Source organism: Larimichthys crocea, chromosome XX (genome assembly GCF_000972845.2).
Source record: "Larimichthys crocea isolate SSNF chromosome XX, L_crocea_2.0, whole genome shotgun sequence".
NCBI classification, from domain to species: Eukaryota; Metazoa; Chordata; class Actinopteri; family Sciaenidae; genus Larimichthys; species Larimichthys crocea.
The window spans coordinates 8,330,101-8,355,185 of record NC_040030.1 but is presented as its reverse complement, the minus strand read 5'-3'; the positions used below and the strand labels follow the sequence as shown (position 1 = coordinate 8,355,185).

General features: G+C 41.8%; 1 protein-coding gene across 4 annotated transcripts in view; it reads right to left on the bottom strand.

Annotated features, from left to right (window-relative positions):
- atp2b1a (ATPase plasma membrane Ca2+ transporting 1a) overlaps positions 1-17,559 on the bottom strand; it is a 35,451-nt gene extending 17,892 nt beyond the window's left edge. For 2 of the 4 annotated variants that reach the window (XM_027291879.1, XM_027291882.1), the window contains exons 1-5: positions 17,411-17,559; positions 8,850-9,334; positions 844-1,041; positions 486-743; positions 241-366 (exon numbers count right to left, since the gene is read on the bottom strand). In XM_027291879.1, coding sequence (XP_027147680.1) covers positions 241-366; positions 486-743; positions 844-1,041; positions 8,850-9,042 — 775 coding nt within the window. In that variant the 5' untranslated portion in view covers positions 9,043-9,334; positions 17,411-17,559. Of the gene's footprint in view, positions 1-240; positions 367-485; positions 744-843; positions 1,042-8,849; positions 9,335-17,247; positions 17,344-17,410 lie in introns of those variants that run through there. The other 2 variants (XM_027291881.1, XM_027291880.1) reach the window with 2 other exon arrangements.
- Positions 17,560-25,085: the final 7,526 nt, after the last annotated feature.

Below are 25,085 nucleotides of genomic sequence, written 5' to 3'. Positions count from 1 at the left end.
AAAGTGAGATTAGGATCAGTTTCCTCATTGACCTCTGTGTGCATGTGAGCAAATCAAAGTCAGATAAGATGAAATCTGTCATTTCATTTTAATAAAGGCTGAACTCATAAGGCCGGACTTTGAAGTGATGATGTAAATTTACTCAGCTGAGTCATTTTTGAGGATTTAACCAAACCCCTTTTTAAGGCTTACAATAATCAAGGAGAACTTTTGAAAAGCAAAACTGAGGCATCATGTTACCTGATAACAGCATTGGATCTTTTTCTTGTGTTTTCTTGACATGGTCCGACTCCCCTGTGAGCGAGCTCTCATCAATCTTCAGATCGTTGCCTTGGATGAGGACTCCGTCAGCAGGCAAAAGGTCACCTGAAAGACGCACAAACAAAAACGTGTTGGATTGTTTTTGAATGAATCTTGGATTAAACGATATTCATTTACATTTAATCAAATGACTTCAATAAACACAGCTGACAATCTCTTCTTACCATATTTTACTTGTGCAATGTCACCAACCACAATCTCAGCCACAGGAATTTGGATAACTTGTCCTCCACGGACGACAGTAAATTTCTGCTCCTGCTCAATGCGGCTCTGGAGGCCCCTAAACTGCTTCTCTTTACTCCAGTCGTTGAACGCCGTCACCAGCACCACACAGATAACGGACAGAAGAATGGCGGCTCCCTCGATCCAGCCCGCCTCTGACTCAGTTTCATCCTCCACACCGCCAGCAGCCTTTCCACAGTCTTAACATAAAATAGTTTAAACAAACCAGACATAAATACACGGTAATATGATCAATAAAAAGAATAGAAAAAAGGATTGAGTTGAAGTGTCGTTGCTTACGTTCTCTTTCGGCATCTGGAGGTCTATAAAAAGAAAGGCCTAGTGAAACTATGGCTGCCACTTCTAGGATAATCAGTGTGACATCCTGTAGCGCCTCCCACACTAACTGTAAGAAAGTTTTGGGCTTTTTGGGCGGTATTAAATTTTGCCCAAACACTGTTTTCCGCTTCTCGATGTCTACTGGCTGCCCACTTAGACCTGGGGAGGGGAAAGAGACAAGAGGAGAGAAAAAAAAAAACATTAGATCCATGGAATTTAACGTTGACTACAAACATTCACATCAAAAAGAAAGCTTTAATTAAGTGACACATAATTTGAGCACAGATGGATGTGTCGCTGTGGACATTTTGTTCACAGAAGGAGAGCCTCAAAAACTATTAACCCCAAAAGGAATCAGCATTTCTGACAGGACACTGTGTAGGCGACAATGCTGGACGACAATGACACACATTCTGTGGGCATGGCAAATGTTTTCACCTCTTTCAGGCGTGCAAAAGAATGTGAGGAGGGAGGTCAAACCTAAACCTATAAACTGCTTTCTTTTAAAAATACAATGACCGGCTGACCACAGAGCTGAACTCACAGGTGCCTGTGTACACTACCGTCCCGTTATAGAGTCATCTCTCTGACACATCGCACGTCTCGTTGGCCCGAGGCCCATTCATCCATGTGCACTGAGGGCATTCTGCAGCCACCCATTCAAATGCCTTCACATTCAAGGCACAGTCATATATTCAAAAGGGCCTTCGCACATTTGATGATGCATGACAGTTTTTTCGGTTCTATTCATGCCGACTGACTGTGTGTGGGTGGCTGTGCAGGCTAGGATGGAGCTGTGTGTGCGTGTGTGTGTGTGTGGCAGTAGAGGTGGTGCAGCAGAATTGGGGGGGCCAGGGAAGAATGACTGTGTGAAACTGCTACTGACAGGCAAATGGGGGGTGGGGTGGGGGTGAGGGTGCAAGGGGCCGAGACTAATAAAGTGCGGAGCTACCGATGGCTGAGGGGAAGCTGCACTCGGAATAGCAGCGTCTTAATAGGGAAAAGGTTCAGCAGGGTCAAGGCATGGACAGACAGACAGACACACACACACACACACTACGGGTACAATGCAAATCATAACAGACACCACATTTGGATAATGGGTCTCCAGTGACAACAGCACAGGGAGTGAGGTGTATTGTTCTTTTGTGAATGAGACAATTCTCCCTCTCGTGTGCAAAGAAGTCCTGTCAAAACTGACAGCTAGTGGTCGTAGAGCTGCTACAATTAGTCCATTTAACGACTGTTTCAGAAATCGATTCATCCTTTGTCTTTTTTCAGGGAAAACTGCCAAACATTCACCACTTCCAGGTTCTAAAAATTGTGAAGATTGGTTGCTCATCTTTGCCATATATGAAAGTAAACTAAAGATGTTTGGCTTTTTGACTAAATAAAACAACCAATATGAATACATTTTCTTTGGCCGCTGGACACTGGAGCAGGTATTCACCATTTTCTGACATGTTATAGACATCAAGAGATTATCTGCAGATTAATAGATAATGAATATACTCGTTAGTACGCAGCCCTGCAGTTGAATCGGTGCTCATTTCAGGCAGAGAGAACAGATTTCCCCTTGTCAAGTCTAAGTGAGAAAGATGGGGCTACAACAGCTGACTGACACCAATTTCCATCTATAAACAGCTGCTATTAAGAGACAGCAGATATGTTCATCACCCAGAAAATGTAAGGAAGTTTTTGGTGGGTTGTTAAATCAGTGTTAAGTCAGATACCAAAACTTGTTCTTAGTACAGTACTAGGAGTCAGTATTTATTTACTAGTCCTGTCCTTGAAGACGGTTTTGCTGGTAACCACTTTCCCTCTTCAGAACTTCCAAAACAATCAAATGTGTCAAAGTGCTCATTTTATCCAGCTTAACCTATTTAAAAAGTTCGATTCTTTTTCCGTTCTCTGATTAATCAGTCATGCTTTGAGCGTCAAATCATTTAAAATACTTAAATTCAATAAAATGAGCAGTCAGTTCAAACAGATTTGTCCCTGCTGACTCTCACTGTTAATGATTAAATAATATCCTGCATAATTTCAATACACTGCTAAAATATACTGAACTCACTGTGAAGCTGACAGGTTCATGTCTGGTACTATCTCATGTCGTTTCTTGCTGCCTTTCATATTTCTACCCACTGTTCACTTAAAACAAGTTTTAGTCGACTTCATTAAAGAAGAAAATAATCCTCTCTCAGTAGGTACACTGTTAATTGACATTACAACCTAACACGAGCACATACTTTTCTAAAAGGGATGTGAGAAGAATGACGATGACTCATCAGCACAGCACATTAAAAGGCTATGGGGTTTATCCTGCATAGCTGCCTGTTGCTGCTCCCTGGCTGTCTCTCACCGTCCACTTTGATTCTCTACACCGCTAATGAATCCATGCTGACAGCTAATACCCCATTCAATTTTACACCACGTTTTGCCTTTGCATTAGAGCAATAAATACAAGTGACAGAGGACGATCAACATGTCGTCCCTCCATTGGATACACAGACAGAAAATAGGTTGGCCTTGGCCCCTCACATCATTTTAGCACCCAGAGTCCGTCTCAAGTCAAGCAGCTAATCATTAACCATTTAATTTGGATGCTTGTCCCCGGCTGACCCCTCCGAGTACTGTCATTTCAGCCACCGGTGAGGGGTCAAGGTAAGCCTTCACTCTGGGCTTGTCACAATGAAATCAAATGGGGTCACGATTTTTCTTTTACTGCCTTCGCATAACTGTGTAAGCAGAGATGTGCCGACACGCTGTCCAATTCAACAGGACACCCTGACTGGACAACTGTCTCAAACCAATATTACTAACACAGAAAGATTCACGCACATGATACCACACCACAGGAAACCTTAACACCGTCTTCCTTTAGGTTGTAATTAGGTTATTTGGGTCATTAACTCTTCACCAAGCCCTATATCTGAACACTTTCAACACTTTCATTTCTGCTAAATCTACTCCCTGTTTGAATAACAGAAGTCTTTTATGACATTTATAGTCATATGTAAATCTCACATACACATTACAGTGAGAGTGTGATCTTTAGTTCCTTTAAGAACCTTCTTCTTTATGAGTTGCATAGAATAGAAAGGTAGTTTGTTCACGTGTTTCGATCCTTGTACAAATACAAAATAACTGAGTGAAAATTAGGTTACGTTAAAACGATGTTATGCTCGTCCAACAAGGATAATTGGATTGTGGGATTCCCATCATCTATGCTCAAGTTCTAGCATTACTTTCATCATGTCAAGACCAGATTATTACAGTTTTTAAGAAAGCCACCCACTGGGTAGCAACTGATACACAGGGAGATTATTTTTTACATTTATTTATTATCCTTTAAAGTCAAATGCTTCTAAAAAATACTAAAAATAATATTCTATCAATCTTTCCCACTTACACGTGATCACATAAGCAGATTCTGCACCAATGAGCAGTGCTTCATTCAAAATGCAACAGTGCTGCATACTTGTTACTATAGCATGATCATTTCACTTTCAAAAATAGTGTGAAATTGATATTATCGTGCAATTTCACTGAAAATCTGTTTTGGTAATATGTTTTTTTGTGAAACTAATATCACCACTCTACTCAGGAATTCTGGGAAGACGACTGAATGAGATAATGCTGGTAATCCATACTGGAGAAAGAAAGAAAAAAATAAAACCAATGTACAAAAAAACATTTGATATCCGAATGTTTTGTTCCAGAGATTGCTGTCTGCTTCACAGCTGACGATTCTAAAATCACAAAAACCATAGTCTTTAATCACTACTCACAAGAAACCAATTAGCTCCATGAACAGAAGCAGGGTCTGGCCGCATGTTATGTCCACTTATTGGCTAAAGCCCATCGAAGCACATCATTTTGAATTCAGACATGAAGACAAGCTATGCCAGCCCCCTGAATTAAAGAGAGTAAACTATCATTTAACAGTCTGAACCTTCCCATTGAATGAGGGGGGTGTGGCGTCTTGAATGACAGATACAGATAGCCGGTCAGCTTTTGTGAATTGCAGTCTAAGCCCACAGCTGATTGGATCAATAGGCTGGAACGCAAATATTTGACTACACTAAAATAGCAATCAACAGGGAATAACTGTGAAAAATAGAGGAACATTGTCAATAATATTGACGCGGAGTAGCCTTGCCCGTTTGATAGTCTCATTATGTAGAGGAAATAGAGGATTCCACTGGGAGAAAAAAAAAGTGCTGCAGTGTTACACCGGGGACCAAAGCACCGTCCGCTTCCTTGTGGCCTCCCAATCTTAACCAATTGGACGGAGCGTGACGTGGCCGGCTCGCAATCTGCAGCGATAGTTTTGGCATCGATTGCCTCTCTTGCTTGCCAGTCCCTTTTGATTTTTCTGCCACTCTCCCCACTGTTCTCCTGAAGTTTCAATTTCCCTAATTCCCCTCCTCCCAAACTCGATGAAATTTTGAAATCTGTTACAGAAGAGGTGACTCTCCACTACAGGAGCACCTAAAAAGCGTTACACCTTGAATTCATGAGGTTATAAAGATCAGTTCTATGTTGTGCTTCTGTTCGGTGCAGCCAAGTTTCAGTTTGTGTGAGATTTACATATTGTAACGCTTCCCTTCCGCCTCTGGCGTTAGGAGGGCTTGAATTTGTTTTTGAAAATGACAACAAGAAATAACTCTGCTCCTGTATGAATCTTTTAAAGTCTTTTCTGGGCTTCTACAGCTGCTTTAAGCTTTTAAGCATCCACTCATTTGGGTGCCCAGAAGAAAGCATCTCCAAGCCTAACTGCCGACATCTGGGTACACTTTGGAGCACAATACTATGACCCTGAGCTGTGATATTTAGTGCTGAGAAACTGTGGGAAATGGTGGGAAATTTGTCATAACAATACTCCAGTGATTTAGCTTTGCTCTTGCAAACAGCTGGGGGACTCACGAGAGACAGATTTTTAAAAAAACAAAAAAAAAACAATGGTCACAACTGATGCAGCAAAGGCTCAGATGTCCTGACTCATCAGGCAAGAGCATGAAAAATAAGTAGAACCCGCATTGCTTCTCTTGATTTGGGATGTGTCACTGACAAGTCCGCCCACTGACTACCTAATTTTGTTTATAAATTGGGTCTTAGTCCATCATAAAAGCTCCAAATTGGAGATCCTACTTTCCATAATGGAACTCAAGTGGTTTCATTGTTCCCTGCCAGGAAAACACCCATGTCTTTCACACTGCGACTACGTAATGCAGGCTTCCAGTTAAAATGTGCCATCACCAAGCCCAAGCCAAGGTAACCCTGGTGACCACGCTTGTGTTATCTTCTCAGGCTCGACAAAACGGCTACAAAAGTCACAGACAACATTATATGACTCCACATGATGAGTAAGATGGATTTGATGTGTGAAACCTGCCTTTAAATGTAAAAAAAAAAAAAAAAAAAAAAAAAAAAAAAAAAAAATCAGATAAATACAAAGACGGAAAATTGAGGTTCAACCATGTCATTTCATGGCGGTTACTTACAAGCAGGGAAAGCACCAGAATAAAAATGTCTGCACGCACAAAGTGATCTCATACAAATAACGACAGGCCAACCGCTACAGTTTCAGGTATTGGTTAGCTCTCTCTTTCCATCGCACAGGGGGATCCTCACCACTATGGAAACATGGTTTGTTTGAGAAGTACAGGATATGAGCAAAACTAAAAGGAGACATGCCAAATCTAAGTCTTAGTCTTGATATGTTCTGTGATTACTGCCCTTCAGCCTTCACCTTTTATTTCGTTACACTGCAGCACTGTGACCGGTTTAATGGTTTACATTTGTCAAACAGACAAATGTAATGTTTGAATAAGCTTTTTGGCAGTGTTCGTTGTCACAATTTAGACAGCAAGACATTCTACAGTGTGCATAATTAACTCTTTTCAAACTCAGGGCATTGGTATGTAAATTACCCAAACCAATTTGAAACGCAGCCCAGTGATTTGAAATCTGACTGAAATGGGAAATCTTCGAGACAACCAGCCTTATGTGGTAGTGTGGAAAATAACAGTGGCAGTGCCGTGACAAATTAGATTTCGCCTAATCCAAACAGACCGTGCTGAAAACTAGTCAAAGTTGAGTGGTACACCCATGCACAGTTGCAACACAGAAGTTCAGTTGAACTTCTTTGGGGGGAGAAAAAAAAAAAAGGGATCTTGGCAATGTGGAGGATTAGTGAAGGATTGGCTTAAGAGGTTCGAGAAATGGCCAACAAACTAATTAGAAATCCCTTTTCAATTGTCAAGCTCCTGTAATTTAAAAGATGTCTTAATTTCCCGAGCCAATGACGAATGAGTTCATAGAAACTGGAACTATCAGAACTGGGTGGCTGCGCATCAAGTGGAACACCACCTGCTGCGAGAAACAAAATGTGGACCCATTCAAGCTTATCAGTACAGTGTAGTTGCAAATAAGTGCAGGAGTAAAAACAAAATTGGGTAAAAGCTGCTTTGGCTTCGTAAAGCAGAAAGCCACTTTATCAAAAGATTTGTTTTCATTAGGAATCCAGAAATATTCGCTCAGTCCTCCAACACGCTTGATAACAAATACAGACTGCTGATAAGCAGAATATTGATAAAGAGCATGCGCTAGCAGAGGCTGAAAGCAGTTTGATATTCCAAACATGCTAACTATTCTGTTCCTGTTACCTTCACACACACACAGATACACACACAATGCCTTGTCAAGCCGCTGTGCTTTATAAAGAAAAGCGCTGAAAAAGCCAGAGGGCCTCTACATTCTTTTCTGTAGCACAGAACAGGTAGAATGAGTGGGGGAGGACGAGTTACACTCACACTGATGTCACTCACGCTACAAATATGACAGGACTCCACTTTCAGGAACCCGACACAGCCACATGCGTGTTTGGACAACTCACGCTCTCTCTCAACAGCCAAATTCCTATTCAGCAATTTCTCCGCAGTTCAGACAATGGCCTAGTGGCCTTCATATTAGATAGTGAAAGCAGTAAAAGAGACTGCACGGTGTACCTTGTACACTTACCATATTGTCTATAAATGAAAGGTCAAGAATTAAAGAGCAAGGTAGGGATTTCTTCAATGAGACATGCTTTGTGCTGTCATACAGCACCGGCATTTATCGCATTCCTTTGGGTTTGATGAAGCCCAGGATTTTTTTTTTTTTGTACTTGCTTTGAGACACTGAATAGAGGACTGTTGGTGCTACAGTGAATACGCCGTGGCGTTTTAATCTGGGATCAAACTGAAAATCCCCTCCCATAAGAGTTCAGTCAAGGTCATACTGGCGATTAGGCAGACTGTCTATAGAGAGACAAACCGAGAGAAGCAAAGCAAAAAAAAGGAAAAAAAGAAAGAGGTACCGTTAACCACCACTGATCCAAAGGGGTTAAACTATAGCCTAAATAGCATTGTTAGCATAGTCCTCTCTCTACCGGGTTGACTTTGTTACCGAAAGAGTAACACAGATGAGACATTCAAGAGATGAACTCACTCCTTCCCTAACATGTTCAAGTCATTACTACCCAGCCTTACAGCTCGTCTCATTCGCCACATGTGGGACATTGACCTGCCTGCAGCCTGGTGCTGTGCCCAGGCAGACAGCTGGTCTGTCTGAAGCCTACACACAGAGACACACATACATACACACACACACAGACAGACAGAGGTGAAAAGGGAGAGAGGGAGGGTATGAGGGACATATCCACAGGCCTTGAAATAGCACAGGACTGGCCCAGGTCAGAGCCAGCCTGCCTGGCCACCTGTCTGGCATATGAGTTTTCCAAGGAAGTGATGTCAAGGTATCCACAATGTGGATGACATGGCCAATGACACGCCTCCTAAACTATGCGTGCAACACATCAGCATTCCAACAGCACTCACGCTACTAGAGCTGTTGTGCAAATATCCTGCATTTGATCCAATTAAACAGTCGTGATGTTGAGTGTAGTGGAAACATTACTCTACCATCTACTGGTGATGTTTTTAACCGGTTGCAGAGTCCTTGAACATCCCCATAAGTTTCCCCAATTTTGTTTAGCGCCTCTGCGCCTCTCAGTTCCATAAGGGAGCGCAGCTCTTTGAGCGTGCAGCCAAACTCTCCATCGTGGTTGGCCTCCATCATGGAGTTCTTCACCCCACTGTACGAGTTGTTCGCCATTGTCTTGCCGTCTCCCCACTCTATTGCAAAGCGTTGCTGCTTCTGCTCAACAGTGGGGGTAAAAAAAAAAAAAAAAGTGTTGTCCTGGAAAAGCTTAAATCCTCAAGAGTGCAAGCACAGTGGTAGTTCCCATAAACAGCTGACAAGCCCTTCAGAGGCAGGTGGAGTCATACGGCAGGTAGCAGGGCAGGGATATTACAAAACAAGCCATTTCCCTTGGAGAGCTGAGTTCCTAGTCTTTCATGGTGACTGAGGATCACCCACAGAGGCGGAGATCACCATCCATGAAAACCTGAAGAAGAGAAGCAAAAAAAAGGAAACATTATTAGTGATATTTCATGTACATGTATTAATATCACACTGTCAATGATATTTAAGCGAACTGTCTAGGAAAACTTAACACATTCCCGGATTTTATTTTCACAATTAAATCAATTACAAATAACTCTCACAATCAAACAAATGTAATTTAACGATTTATGATTTTTGCTGATATCAGATATTATTATTTTACTACTGTATAAGAGGAAACATGGGAACCCTTGGACAAAGCCACTTAGCTGCTGAGACAAGTGGCAAAGTAATTAGCAAAACTGCCTTACAGCCATTGCCCAGAGATTTTGATTAGCTGTACTTGAGTCGTAATAAAATAATAATTTTGTCATCTGGACAAAGCACTCGTCAAGTAATGTGCACCCTGCTTCCCGGTCAGACTATGCGAGCAGAGTTGAAGCATTAGCATTCAGTAATCACTCGGCTGCGAGCTGCTCGCCAGGGTATTTCCTGCATAGAGAATTTTTAAAAGGTAGAGCCTTTCTCTTCTTTAATGTTCATCTACTGTAAAAACTTTTTATTTTCTAAAACAAGCAGAACTCCTGGATGATAAAGAACAGCTGTTTCCTCCTCTGGTCTCACCAGGTGTTGAAAAAAGCATCAAAGTCGACTCCTTTCATCTATAAGACTGTATCACAGTTCCCTGCCATGTTCAAACAATATACACTGAAAAAAAAAGCCACCAGCTTTCCTTCAGTGTAACTGGTGGGGTAACGTAGTGAGCAGGGACCAAGTGACTGATTACCTCAGGAAAAGCCTTCTGTTTGATCTAATTAAGACTATCTGTGGCATCAGGGAGCTCCATGGTACTCTACATGGGAGAGTCCATTCTAATGAGAGCCTGCTGTCCATTCAGCTTTAATCAGCCTAACACAATGAAGCTGATTCATTCATGTCGACCAAGTTGATAGGAATTTGTCGTGGTGGTGCAGCTCGGATAGAAAGTGAAACACAACAGTACAAGCATACAGCAACATGATTACAAAGGCTGAAGCGCGGCAGGAGTTTGAGAACTTGATTTGATTACTTTCTTACAACCACCAGGGACAAAACTGCATTTATTGGAAAGATTCAACAAGATGGGTTTTATTTCTAGTCTGAAACCATTATGTGAAACACTTAATAATACACTGTACTTTCAGGTGGAAAGCCATGTCAGACTATAATTCACACTGCACAGCGAACCAGGACTCCGCAATCTGATCCATAAAGAAAAGGCACCACTGCAGGCAGACAGGATCGTTTTTCCTTGACTGGAAAAAATGCTGCAGTTATCTCTCAGCCGGGGAGGTTTTACTCACTTTCTGCATTTCTGGCTATGACAAAGACCGAAGATGAACACTTGTCATCTATCTTTACATCAAACAGCACTTCAAACACGCGACTCCAAACAAACATCCAAAAACTCAAAAGCGTGTAAGAACTTTAAACTGCCGACGCAGATGCAGAAGGAAAGAAAATTTAGGCTTTATTATTGCTCACTGCACAAACGAATGCTTGCAGCTTATTCCATTGAGATTCTTGGAAACTATTCTGTCACATGTTGAGATTCTATTTGGAGCCATCTGCCATGGAAAACGGGACAGAATTTATTATTTATTACACAGCATAATTGCAGGGCCGGGTGTATTACCGAGGTGGGAGAGTCGTAGAAATCCCTATTTTTGAAGAGGCAATACTCTTGGGCCTCCTGTACTGACCACAGGTTTAGGGTGAGGTCTTCAATGCATGTTCATGGGGCTTTCAGTTATTTTTCACACCGCTGTTCTAATTTCCATGAAAAACATAAAAACCAACCCTTTAAAAAAAAGGTCCACTTGAGGTTTATCTCTTTTTAGACCAAGTTAAATCCTGCAAGGAAAGTTACACCCATCTCTTGGATTAGGTCATTCATATCATAAGTTCCAACACACGTTAGAACATACATGATATCTAGTTACTGCTTCATTGGTTTGAGGATAAATAGTTTCCATATACCTGAAACCTTGAAATAAAGCTATATAGAAAATAGACATCCTAACAAGAGTTTTTTTGATACAAAGTCTTGACCAAATGAATGAGCAAAATCCAGACGTTGTAGGTAAAATGCATCTTCTTGACTTCACAATGACTACAATATCATCTTAAAAGGATAGGAATCTTTCACTTGTCTTGGGTACCACATGAGCACACGGCCCATGTGCAGCCTATAGTAATGAATGCAGTTCCCTGCCTTCTCCATTTCCCTGTCTTCATGTCTTACTCTATGAGCCCTCTCCCACATTCACACCAGCGAACCCCACGAGCAGCAACAACGCCAAGATGAAGGAAGTGCCAACATTTGCTGCGCTGCGACAGTTTCGGGTTGCGGAGCAGGTCACATGTCACAACAGTGGAAAATCATTGTGATTGGATCTCCAAGCCAACAGCTGGCATGGTATGGTTGAATGACAGAGGCTAAGGTTAACCCTTTCCACACAACAGCAGCAAAAAACCACAGCTCAGCACGAATACCAGGCTGTTTTACCCAAGGACTATGGTCTCGTAAGTCACAAGTCTCTTCTCTACCCAAGCTATTTCGGGCTGCTTTCACACGTCGGATGCACACTAAGTCCTCCACCCAGAAGGCTGTGGCAAGTGGAAACAAGTAGCTAGGACAACAGTGGTGGGCATCTCAGAAATATACTCATGTCTTTGTTTCCACGCTAAGGAAACCCTCTGGCAGTTTGTGCACCTCTATGTGCCAACAACTCGATGCAAGTCAAGGATAGCAATTCTAGGGATCCCTCTGCAATGGAGCTGCCTAATGCGAGGGGTGGTATTTTTAGCTTCCCCCAGACTGTCCCCTCCCCCCACAGCTAGCCGTTGCTGAACTGGGTCAGGACATGTAAATGTGGAGGGTACAAAGCAGAGACACCCAGCCCTCCTTGTGCTGCATGGCTCGCAGCTGAGAGCACTACTTCACCCCACAGACTGGAACCTCTAGACGGCTCTCAAGCGCTGTCAGGCTGCCAGCTCATATGAACGCACAGTCAGAGGTGTTACCATCAACACGCTTTTTCCTCTTCAGCTCTTCTTACTTCATGTATGAAGGGACATGTGACGGTCTCTAAAATGAAAGTAAACATGTAGCCGCTGTACTCGCTTGCATTTATTTTTGGCATATTTTAAATAACCGATTTATTTTATTTAGATAGGATTGTTTTTATCAAGTATATTAAAATCCATGTTCATACGTTTTTCTCACATGGGCGCTTGCAGTTCTTTTATGTGATTAAATAAATCATTAAATTTTTCTTGTTGAACCTCTTTGTAAAGAAATAAGGTCTAGTCATCTCAAAGTGAATGAAAAAAATGGACTGATACATCATAAATCTGTGTAGGTGAAGCACACGCTAACCTGATCTTTTGATTCACAAAAACACCTTGAAATCTGCAGTACGTTATGCATGTCAAGAATGACCAGCAGGTTGCTGAGTGCTTATAATTACGCTTGGAAAACACACGTCCATACAAAGGGCCTGTCAAAAAAAAAAAATCAAGTCAAGCTCTCATTCAGCCCCTACGAGCTTGAGTGAAGGTGACAGAAAGTTGAAAGTTGTTCTTGTTGAACATGAAATGATCAAAAACGACAAAATTCCGCTGATGAAAGCTGAGCTATGAATATGAGCCAAAGTCAAAGCAGGAAAATCCATGATCCGTCCATTTCTTAACACCTCAGTGGACCTTGTAAGATGTCACACAGTGTTCGTTGTGTCTGTAAATAGTGTAAATGTAAATGGTGAGACATCATATGGTGCAATATTTTCCTTCTCATTTGCTCAACAATTTCCAAGCAGTGCTGAGTTAAAAATGTGTTTTTCCTTTCAGGACCAAATGTACTATAAAACACTTTAAAAAAGGACCAAATATTCAGATCAGATTTGTCCCAGCCTTAGTAGTGTCGATACTGTAGTCATCTTCAAAGTGTGACTGTGAAAATACATTCACATTTTTTCCTTTAGAGGAAATAAAACGAGGAGGGGTGGTTTTATTTAGCAGTTAGAGTCCTTCATGTCTATAGGATGGAAAATATTCCAAAATGGAGCATCTTTCATCAAGCCACTTTGAAGATGAGAAGCACTCAGTGTTCTTTGTTATGTGTGATTCTACATAGCAGCTCGGTGGCCTGAGGTCCTGCTGCCCTGCCATTTGCTGCCAGAGTCTGACCTTGCTGTCCTTACCTTTCCAATTTCAGGACACACAGTAGTGTTGAGCATTAAACTCATTTCACCAAGACCTGTGGGAGGGAATTCAATTTGTGGTAGCCAAACCTGTATGTACTTAACACTACTATAGACTACGATGGGGAAGTAAATGAGGTGTGAAAGCTAATGCTGGTTAGGGCATGGTTGCTACGGGGCACTTTCGCATTCATCCTGTGTAAGTTAGCCTTAAATGTTAATGTGAAAGAATGGACATGTGCATTAGTATGTATTACCTTTATCCTTCAAGAGGGATTTCAATCCAAGCATACGTGTTTTCACGGTCAGTGTGGCTAGGTGACTGCTGTAATGGCAGCATCACCAGCAACACAAAAATCTGCTGGTGGATTTGTCTACAGATGGAGAACGTCACAAAGACAAGAAACCTGACAGTGAAATTTCAAAAGGTCAGATAGATGTTTTGAAATGTTGTTTTTTTCTTATTTAGTGTCACCAAGATCCTGTCATCAGGATTATTACAAAATAAAAATAAAGCTGTGGCAAGATATCTTTTCATAGAAATACATTTTAAGAGACGTGCATGAGTAGTTATTGTTCACTCATTGGCTACACCAGTGGATGACATGGTAGTCACTTGCCTTCTGTGCCTGATATGGCAAGGTTTCAGAAAACGGTTACAGTGCCAGTCTGGATTACACCAGCATAGGATAGTCACCCATCGCCACCAGCAATTCTTTGCACTGAAACAACGTTGTGGATTATGTTAGATACTCAATGATGACGCTGTAAAGTTTAGGATTCTACAAATGTATGCGCAAACTAATGAGGCAGAAAGAGTCTTTAACTCTACTTTTAAAATATGTTTTTGATCAGTGGTATATCAGGATATGAAGCCTTTCAGAAATGCCAAACTAACATAAATGCCTCATAGCATAGTTAGTCCTTCTAGCTGCCTTGATGACTAATTCATGATATTTTGCCATGTGTGCTTTATAATTGTTTTAGTGGGTAGGATCAGCATTTATCCAATTAGTTTGGCCAGTTTTTCAAATTACTGCTCGCTTGGTCTCCCTCAAACTTACAGCATTAACTCCTGTAATTTAAAGAAGCAAATTAATTTCAGTCAAATGAATGTAGTTTGTTTTTACTGCTTTGTTAGGCTGGATTCGAATGAATAAGTAGTAATGATTGAGTCAAATGCCTTGTAACCTAAAACTTCTGTTTGGAATAACCTTGGCCTCATAATCCACACAGAGGAAGAAAGATAAGCAAAACTCCATCATAAGTAAATAGTACCATAAATACATTGTACTCTAGCTTTCCAATGTCACCTTAGATTAATAACCTACAATGGCTACTCTCTATACTATAAAAGGTACAAATATTTTACTGAGGAATATAGACTAAAATACTAAAAGAAAACATTTGTAGGCCTTGCTTATAACTGACTGAAATGTAGATCATGACAATGGAATCGGTGGACATATCAAGCAGCTGTGAGGGGGACTCATCCGTGATGAGTTAGGGACAGACTTGACAGGCGTTAACTGCCTGGAAGAAAGTGTCCTCATACACTGCATTACACCGCGGAGGCTGTCGTCATGTGACTACTAAAAACCTACCATGCCATGAGAAGCAGACAGCATTTTAAGAGCAGGCTATAATGTTGGATGAGTAGAAATTACATACTCGCCAGCGTGGGCAATTAACTTCATATGCATTGCATTAAGGATGAAGACCTAGAGCCTACACATGCGAAGCAAGGGAAAACACTATCCAGCTGAACCACGCTGCCAAGGAGGTCAAGTGATTTTGCTTCTGAGATGTAACCATTTTCCAAAACAATTTACAAAACAAGTGCAAGAACTACTGACTCATATCCTTTAGTCAGGGTGAGCAGTGCTGCCAACAGTCGGCCATTATGATGAAAAAAGAAAAAAGCATGGCATAGCAAGGAATAAGAAAGGATATTTTTGTCATTCTTGAGTGACAGCAACAGTCTCAGTTCAAAGGGCTCAGACACACAGCAACAGATTGTGTTACCGGTGGTTAAAGTGAATCATTAAACAAACTGAATCTCTATATGCTGAGCTAGACAGCATTAATGAAAAAAAAAACACTCGTTAATGGTGGAAAATATTGGTCTGGTTTAGTAAAATCAAGAAAGATTACCATTTAAAACTGAAACTGAATCTGTCATTACATCTAGTGTACACTCAACAAGATAGTCAGACAATAATGCTTGGCCAAGGAACTGCTTAGCTGACATTATATTATCTATAGATCACTATGCTGTACTACACTGACTGACACAGCTTGTATAATCTGAATTCTGTGATAAAAACACTATTTTCAATCCACTGCTGGATCACAAGTCGCTGCACAAACACAGGAAGACACTGCTGGCGCTGCAGCAAAAACCCCCGGTGCGATTTAATTGGATAAGGAGTGATCCCTTCAACTGGACACCGAAAGGTGCTCGGTGGCTGCCTTACACATCAAACCTGGAAACCTCGCACGCAAGGTTAGCGAGTGTGAAACTATATTACATTGTCCATCAAGGTCAGGGGTGTAATGGAAATGTACGTTATCGACTTGCAGTAGTCGGAAAGCTGATGAAATACGAGATTTACCGTTACCGTTATAAGGGGAAAATGGCATGGACATTTAAAGCGACATGCTGCGTTCAAGGTTCACAGCCTTTTTTAAATGTATTTAATACGCCGTGCCTAGTCATAAAGTGAACGCCTTTTTTTTTAATAGCGTGAAAGTGGCAGGTTCATAGCTTATACAATGACATTTAGGCTCGTTAGATAGAGAGGCGGACACGGTGCAGTGCAGCGGTTCCCTCCGTGGCTGGAGTTAGGTTAAGAGGTTGGGGTTAAGGTTCACCATCGACAGGTTGATGCTGCGTTCAGGGTACGTTGGGTAAAGGGGAGCGACGGGATTCGGAAAAAAAACGCCGGTACGTGATATATATACATATACTCCAAATGGAAATTCAATTAACATTAACGTGACCGTGTCCGATGTGTAATGACAGTTAGACGACAAAAAAAAACTTTAACGTGCCTGCCTGCACGGGTGGTGCTCCTTGAATTGTCCGCGTGAGCAGCCGCAGCGCGTGGAGAGATATTGTTCCAGGCCGGTTAACAATATTACTACACTAACGTTAGCTCGGTATCGTTACGCTGACTAAATGACAGGTCGTAAAAAAAAAACGCACCCCGGTGTAGAATGATATACGAGGTAACTTTTGTTTGTAGGAGGTCCACATTTTAAGCGGCTCGCGTTATTTCACAGGCAGTCTCTTAAATGAAAACCGTCCACGAGACACTGTCGCGTGTAGAGCCGTTAAAAAGCCGTTAAACGTTTAAAATAAAACGTTCCAGGCTAACGTTAGCTCGCAGGCGTTAGCCTATGTTGATGGTAAAGAAAGGGAGGAAATAACGTTCCACAAAAGCCACTTCCAATACATTGACAAGTCGGAAAAACTTCACCCGGGGAGCTAGTGCTTGAAGTCTGAGTAAAGCAGCCACAAGCGAACAAAAAAAATCTGACAGCATCCCGGTTTAGCTACCTGGGGGTTGGAAAACGAGACGCCCAGTGTCAGTATGTATCCAAGATATAACGTTAGCTCACGGTGTTAGCCTGGTATAAAGCTAACTACCCAAAGGCAGCTACCCACCGGTGGTTGGCCCTCGTTGATCATTGCACACACACACACAAAAAAATGAAGACTTCACCGGTATGGGGTTTTTCTATGCAGCGTCTAACACACATAGAAGCAGCCCTCCTATCGTGCTGCATTTTGTCGCGCCAGCGCAGAAAATATAACCAAAAATACTTACTCCGTTCTCTGAAGAGCACCCCAGATCCCTTTCTCTCTTTAACTCCCCCTCAGTCTCACCAAAGACTAGACTCTCTCCCCTGATCTGAGGTAAAATCCCGCCCACTGCGCTGTCACAACCACAACCAAAGTCTCCGAACCCAAGAGATGTCAAGATAGTTACCGTCCCCGCTTTGAACTCATGGAAACCCACGTCCACTTGACCGGAAACCGCATGACACAAGCGAGTTTTTTTTTTTTTTTTTTAAGGTTAAAACGACGTTACCAAAATTAATGTATCAAACAGCTGACGCATTTAAATAATGCGCATTAACACAGGAGCAATTCATAAAATATATGTAATTATAGAACAGGTGCGGACCAAAAGCACCTGCTCTACTCTGCTTTAATTATAATAACAGCACGTGTTTGTTTCGTGACACTTTATGCATTAATGTCTATGTGAGAAAGATATTGGACGTCATTTTGGGAGAGAACAATCCCAAAGATGAAGAGGGTTCAGTTTCTCTAACGTGGGTTTCGACAAAGGCGGAAGTACGTTGACGGTACTCATCTCGCCTCGCCTAGTTCCCTTCTGTCACAACACCGCCGGGGACATGTGATGTACGTCAAAAGGAGGATGGGTATGGACCCGCTGGTGTGGATTCCCATTGGCTCAACCAGCATATCAGTCGCCTATGGAAACGGTTACGTCATGATCCCCTCGTACTCCCTCCTCACTCCCGTGTCGCTTTATAATAACAGGATTATTTAACAGCCCCTCCATCATATGATGCAGCCTGTAAAAAAAAAAAAAAAAAAAAAAAGTACGCACCGAAACCTCACTGCTGCATCGTTTCTGCTTTCTGCCTGCCTCAACTCCACCTAGGCTACACAAGGCTCTTCCCTCTGCGCCTAATCAAACCTGACGTCATTCTTTCCATGACGTAGCGCTTTTTTTTCTTCCCCTTCTGCGGATTCAATGCCTGTATTCTTTGCGATTCTTTAGTCCTGTTGAGAAGGAGTAACACACTCGACAGTCAGCCTTCCTATTACCGGGGGGGCCAAGTGTGAGTGAAATGCAGTGAACTGCATTGCATTACTATGTAAGCAGAGGTCCAGATCTTCCTTCTACAATTCCTTTAGTCTTCTGTTATGCAACAGAAATTAAACAACACATAAGCACAAGATATGCTGCACAATTATAGTGCAACAAAAAAGTCATGGTCACCTGGTATATGTAGTAATGTGCAAGGTAATGACTTAGAAATACATAACGGAATGATTAATTCATATTTTAAGTCATGGTGACTGAAAGACATGAGACATCTCAACTTTGCATGAACCAAGTCAGGTGGAAAAAAACAAACATCTTTTAACATATGACTTTGTTTTGTGACTACGTGGTGGACCCCAGGTAACAGAGACATGAGTGGTGGTAGATGATAAACAGAAAACAACTGGGATCGAGGTCAAACCTCAGTGTAATATACTTGCTGTCTTGACATAATGGGTTTTATCATTAACACAACAGCTCTAAGTGCACAGAAGCATTCAGCTCATCAGATTTGTAAACAGGGGGAAAGTTCAACATGTTTATGCCTGTGTGCAGTTTTGAAAGTTGGAAGATGTTTCAGAGTTTGTTGTGTCAAGAGGAGAAGAAATTCAGAAAGAAAGGGGAAGAAAAGAAGCAGGAAAACATCTTGATTTATGTAAGATGACTTGTGCAATCATTTGGTCTGACATCTGTGTAATTTGACTGAGTTGGTACATTTGAAAAATAAAGAGGAACAATCAAAAATGCATAGATAAGGCAAAACGATTTCTACACATGAGAGATAGACAGATAAATATATACTACAAACAACAGCACAGACTGTATAATATATTAGATCTTTAACCCTGGATTTGGTGGTATGATAGAATGTTGTTACGGTTAAAAAGATTCACATGAGTGGTACTTTGACCAGTGTTTGCAAAAGCACCCATCAGTGATATAATTCAGTCAGTCGAGGCTGGGGTGTGACATATGCTTCCCCTATACACTTCACACATTTTCAGCTGTCAGTCAATCTTCTGCTCTCAGACGACAAACAAGAGCTGCAGCACAACAGCGCGTCAATGCTGATGTTTTTCTTGTACATGCAAGGATTAACTCAGGCCTAGGCTGAGCTGGGACTAGCAAACAGGCCTTCAAACCTTGTAGTGCCAAAGTAGAGATGGGACCTATTTTTACGCCTGCCATTTTTGCTGTTCACTGTCAGTGGTCTTGCCGGCTTCCCGATTGACAGCCTGCAGTGCTTTGTGTTTGGTCAACCCTTAGCAGATGCTCCTCTAACATGACACTGATGACGCCCATTTCTCGCTCTCTGTCTATCTTTATCTGTCCATCAGTCTTTGTAACTTCCCTCCCTCTTATCTGATAAAATACCGCATAAGGCAGGAGACATGCTTTACAAGAATCTAACGGTAGAAATGTTAATAAACGCTCAAAATGTCATCACAGGCCACAGAATTACGAAGGTAGACCAGTACCCAAAAAGAACAATGAGTATAGATGGCAAGAACAGCAGGAAAGTTGTAGATTTAATGCTTGTTCCTGTATTAAGGCTGTTATAGGAATAGGAATATGCATTATTTGCTTTGTAATGTAGAGTGAGATGAGAGGATCAATACCACTCTTGTGTCTGTACAGCAAATATGTAGCTACATGGAGAAGCTGGTTTAGCTGAGCTCAGCACAAACACTAGAAACAGGTGGAAACAGCTAACTGTTTCAGCCACTAGCACCTCTAGGGATCACTGATTAACATGCTAAATCTCATTTATTTAAAACAAAGTGTGAAAATGACAATTTGCCCTTTTATGCAAGGTTATGTGTCGGACTATTTCCTACCCTGGAGCAAACAACCAACCAGATACTCAGGGTTACTGCTCCAACTGTGAGAACAGTCCAGCACATAATCTCAGGTTTTTGTATGAATTAAACAAATGATCTATAACCTGTTAATTCCCGATCTTTACTTGCCTGGCTACCTTTTCCCTCTGTCTCCAGTCTTTGTGCTAAGCTAAGCTAACTAGCTACTGGTTGCAGTTCCCAAAATGTCAGACTATTCCTTTACATAAACACATTATATTTAAGTATAATAACACACACACAGAGTTACACAAGGAGTTCATAAAATGTACATATATCAAGTAAAAACAGACTTCTTCGTGCAGGACTCATCAATTTTCCATGACAACATTTTCCTTCCAGTCAGTGGCTGCTGTTTGTCTTTTCTTTATCTAAATCAGACAGATACTATATAATAAATAATAATTGGAATTCTGCCTTGTGTCATCAGAGCCTGTTTGTTCAGTTGAAACCACTTAATCTCTGCGTCAATCCATTTAAACACTTTGGGACTACAGAAGTGAGCAAGATGCTGAATCCCCACGCAAAGCCTTTCAGCTGTGAGACAGTGAACTATTTACTGCTGGAAATAAAAAAAAGCGAACATGTATCTAAAACACAACCGCAGGAAAAAAGAAAGAAAAAAAGTTTAGATTGAGGAGACCAATCATTTTCCCCACAGCTGTTTCTCAGTGGAAATTTGCCATATGGTCTGGAGCATCTTGTGAACTACAGTAAATGTCAAGTGTCATTAGCCTTTGTGCATGCTAATGTGTTGTTCATGCTGTCTGACTAAGCATTAATGATGAGGCATGCCAAAACTCTCCAAAAAAGGGGATGTTGCCTTTAGGGTAACTTTTACATTTATTTAAAAAAAACGCACTCAAAACAGAATCACTTTATTCATTTAAGTTGAAAGGGAACACATGGTTTCACAGAGGAAACCAAAAAAAAAAGTTAAGACTAAAGTGAGAATAAAAAAGATAGCTGTGGTCGTGTGTTTGCTGCATGTGTGTGTTCATCCCAACATAGAACTTTAATTATTGGGCTAGAGCTCTACACACCATGAGACAAGATAGCTTGACAAATAATTGCAGGTTCAGTCGAAGAGTGTCTAGAAACTGGCACCACGTGTATGTGTCTGCTGCTCTAACAGAGAGAGGAACTTAGTTGCGGACTCGGCATCTTATCACAGTTTTAGATAACATGTTGCTGTGAACTGATTGAGACATTTGCACAAGTAACAATGCACAATGGAAACGCCAAAGGGAATGGAAAAAATAAATCATAAGCCACAGAGAGAGATTATCAGTTATTTCCTAAACAATTTTTAAATAAACATATGACTGCGGTGGAAATGCCTATGGTGCACTGGAGATCATGTGCCTTATGAGCCAAAGCAAGTGGAAAATGCGAATGTGAAGATGTCTCATTAGTCGACTTACACAACCAGGTCCCTATCAGTGAGGACACGCTGTATGAATATTGCTTCCTCTGGTCAACCGATCTTTCTACACCACTTTGTTTCTTGAACGGACATCGGATTTTCCACTGGCTCAGCACATTGGCAAAGAGTTAGACGTGGAGAGGAGGGGGGGGCTTCCTTCTTTTGAAGAGGAAGGGGAAAATTGTGTTGCATACTTTAGGTTGATAAAGTGTGAGAATTTTCCAATTGCAAATTACTCAAAAGTCCTGTTGTTAACCAATTCTTTGCTTAGTTTAGGTAATATGTCATCTACTGACTTAGTGTTAAGAAGGCTGGATTAACATTAGAGTGTTTAGACGTATTATTCAAGCAGGACAGTAGCGATATGAATCAGGCAAAGTTTATATTAAGGATGGGTCTTGCACATTATAATAACAAACCTTTCTTATCTAACACGTCGTTAGTTTGCCACAATTACTGTAATCACATTTTTCCTGAGGTCCACAAAAGTCCAAACACTGGTTTATGTCTGCTGGAGGAATCCCCAATTATATGATTAACATTCCCACTCTGCTGACTGGCAAAACAACTGGAGACACAGACACATGAATTACATCTATGGTGCAGGTATACATCTAAGAGAAGATCTGAAGTGAGACCTTGTGAAGCAGTCAGACACACAAAGATCCCTTGTGTGAAGGAAAGCTGAGAGAGAGGTGGTAGCGGCGGCGGCGGCGGCGGTGGTGGTGGTGGTGGTGGTGAAAGGAGGGGGTCTATCATGACTGAGCGGCTCGTCCTAGGCTTGTGCATGTTTGTGTTTCCAACTACCCCTGGAATTTACTGCAGGCACCGGCGAGAGGTGAATGGCCTGCAGGATAAAGGCCAGAGTTGTTGGGAAAAGAGTGGTGGAGAGAAAACAGAGAGAGAGAGAGAGAGAGAGAGAGAGAGAGAGAGGAAAAACAGAAGTTGTAGAAAGGGAAGAGAAAGATGGAGCAAAAACACAGGCAGGACAGACAAGGAGTTATTGTAAAAGGCAAAGAGTCAGCAAATAAGTGTGAACTGGAAATAGAGATGGTAAAACAAAAGCTGTGTGTGCGCATAGGGCGTGTGTGTGTGTGTGTGTGTGTGTGTGTGTGTGTGTGTGCGTGCAGGGAAGGAGACAGTGGTCTTACTCAGCCCTGAGCCAGCAGCATTGAGATTATCTGGCCAAGTTTCCACTCACAAACAATAATTCACCTCAAGTGCCCATTGAGGCTAGACTTTGTCAGGATGGCGACCCACCCAGCCCAATATGAGGGTGTGTGCGTGGAAGAGTCTGTGTATGGTTATAGTATGCCTTCACCATATAAACTTGTGTGTGTGGAGTAACAGAAGAGCCATAGAAGGGTGTTAGCGAGGTTCTGGGGAGCAGCGCCACTGCCCTCTAGGACATGTTTTCCATGGTCTGTTTTCCGTCGATATCTCCTGTATTTACATTTGGCTCGGCTAGCGGCGGAGCTGGAAAGTGTATTTCATTCAGGCCAGTGAACATCTACATGTCATAAAATGTAGGGCATATAAATAGTCTTGATTCAATTACCGCCAAGGCAGAGAAACCACCTGAGATTCCACATTTAGACTCAGTGCAGCGCTCGCGGAAAACGCCATTAGACTCCAACAGGAATAAACGTGGAAAACAAAACATACGAGACAAAAATATTACAGAATCAAACACAAACACTGCTTTGTGTATTCAGGGTTGAATAACAAGTTTGCCAGCAGTTGTGTATGAATGATATAAAGAGATTACAGTTTAAGGTGTTTATACATGATTTATCGATAAAAGGGACAAATTATAAAAGAGAGGGCGCTTGTGTGAAGAAGTGCAGCTCGACGGTGAGGGCTAGTTAGCTTTCTGGCAGAGGTGACTTTGGGTGAATTAGTGGCAACAGGCAGTAATTAAGAATCGTTTTCACTGTGTTTAGTTGTTCAGTTAGGCGTGGAGCCCATCAGCCCTATAAATCTACTGTTCTCTTCCCACAAAGTCTGAGCAGTGCCACCCGGGACCAGGCAAAACAATTAATGGCAACTTAATTACAGTGCCATATCAGATTTTTGCTGACAGAGTTGAGAGCAAGAGAAAAGGCACATTAAAAATTCTTGCTTCCTAAAGCCGGTGCAGGGCTTTTACAATGTTCACAGCAGAGTGGCATATACTGGGCACAGATGGGGCATAGAGGAGTAGATCCAATGGGAACTTGGTGCCCTTTACACCCCATTTCTTTCCTTTCGCATGGGGGCTTTTCCCCTGGGAGGGAAAGAAGGCATGGGGAGGAAGAGAGGGAGGCTTACAGAGTAGGACCTATGATTCTTGGTGCAAAGGAACCCTTGGGCACATGTGAGCACACACTCAGTGCACATACACAAAGACACACACACAAATACACACCTTGCCCTGCAGTAGGTGATGGCCTTGACCTTCCCAGTATAGGAGCAAGAGAGAGCAAGTGAACATATGTATGTCTGGATGAGAAAGAGGAGGAGTGACAGGTTTCAAAGAGAAGCAGTATGTGATGTAAGAGACAGAAAGAATAAGAAATGAATCAACTATCTTCAACAGAACAGATAGAATACCAAATAACTATTTTAAAGCAACAATCAAATGATTAAATGAAGATATCACTCATACTTGTCTATGAACACTGAATATTTGAATCTTGATTGGAAAAAAAGGCTACTTTGTAGACTAAATGTTCGGATTTGCTCAAAGGGCAATGAGGTGGCTCTCAAGAGACAATACTAAACCAAAGTGTTGATACCAAAACTCAGGTATTTTATTGGCTCTAGTATAGAAAAGAAAAACTCCGACCATACGCTGCATTATGCAAGCGATGTGAAAACAGCTGAAATCAACCTGATGAACCGAAAGAAGGAGAGGCAGAAAAAACAGAGGAGAGGAGAGGATGTGTCTGTGAGTAACAGCTGACAAAATCCATTAAGACCCATTCATCCTTATAGGGCTAAAGGATTACAAATTTCAACTGTCTTTTTCATTTTATTGCTCAAAACCGGGCCAATATGACATGTTTCCTCAGAAGAGATGTAAGTGTGCGTAAAATCATAGCCCTGCTTAGTTACCAAGCTGTGATCAACCCCATGATTACATGTCATGTCCCCATCATCATTACCACTGGCACACCCCTTACCCCGATTTAGAGGGAGAGTGAGAGTGAGAGATCCACCATGATCCCACCATAGCAGATGGATATGTCAGATATGCCTGCTTGGGCTTATGGAGATGCTTAGTGGTAAATGTAATGACCTGTGTGGGTTTGTGTGCGTGCGTGCGTGTGTGTATAAGTGTGCGCCTACCCCTCAATCCACTGTTCCAATTACC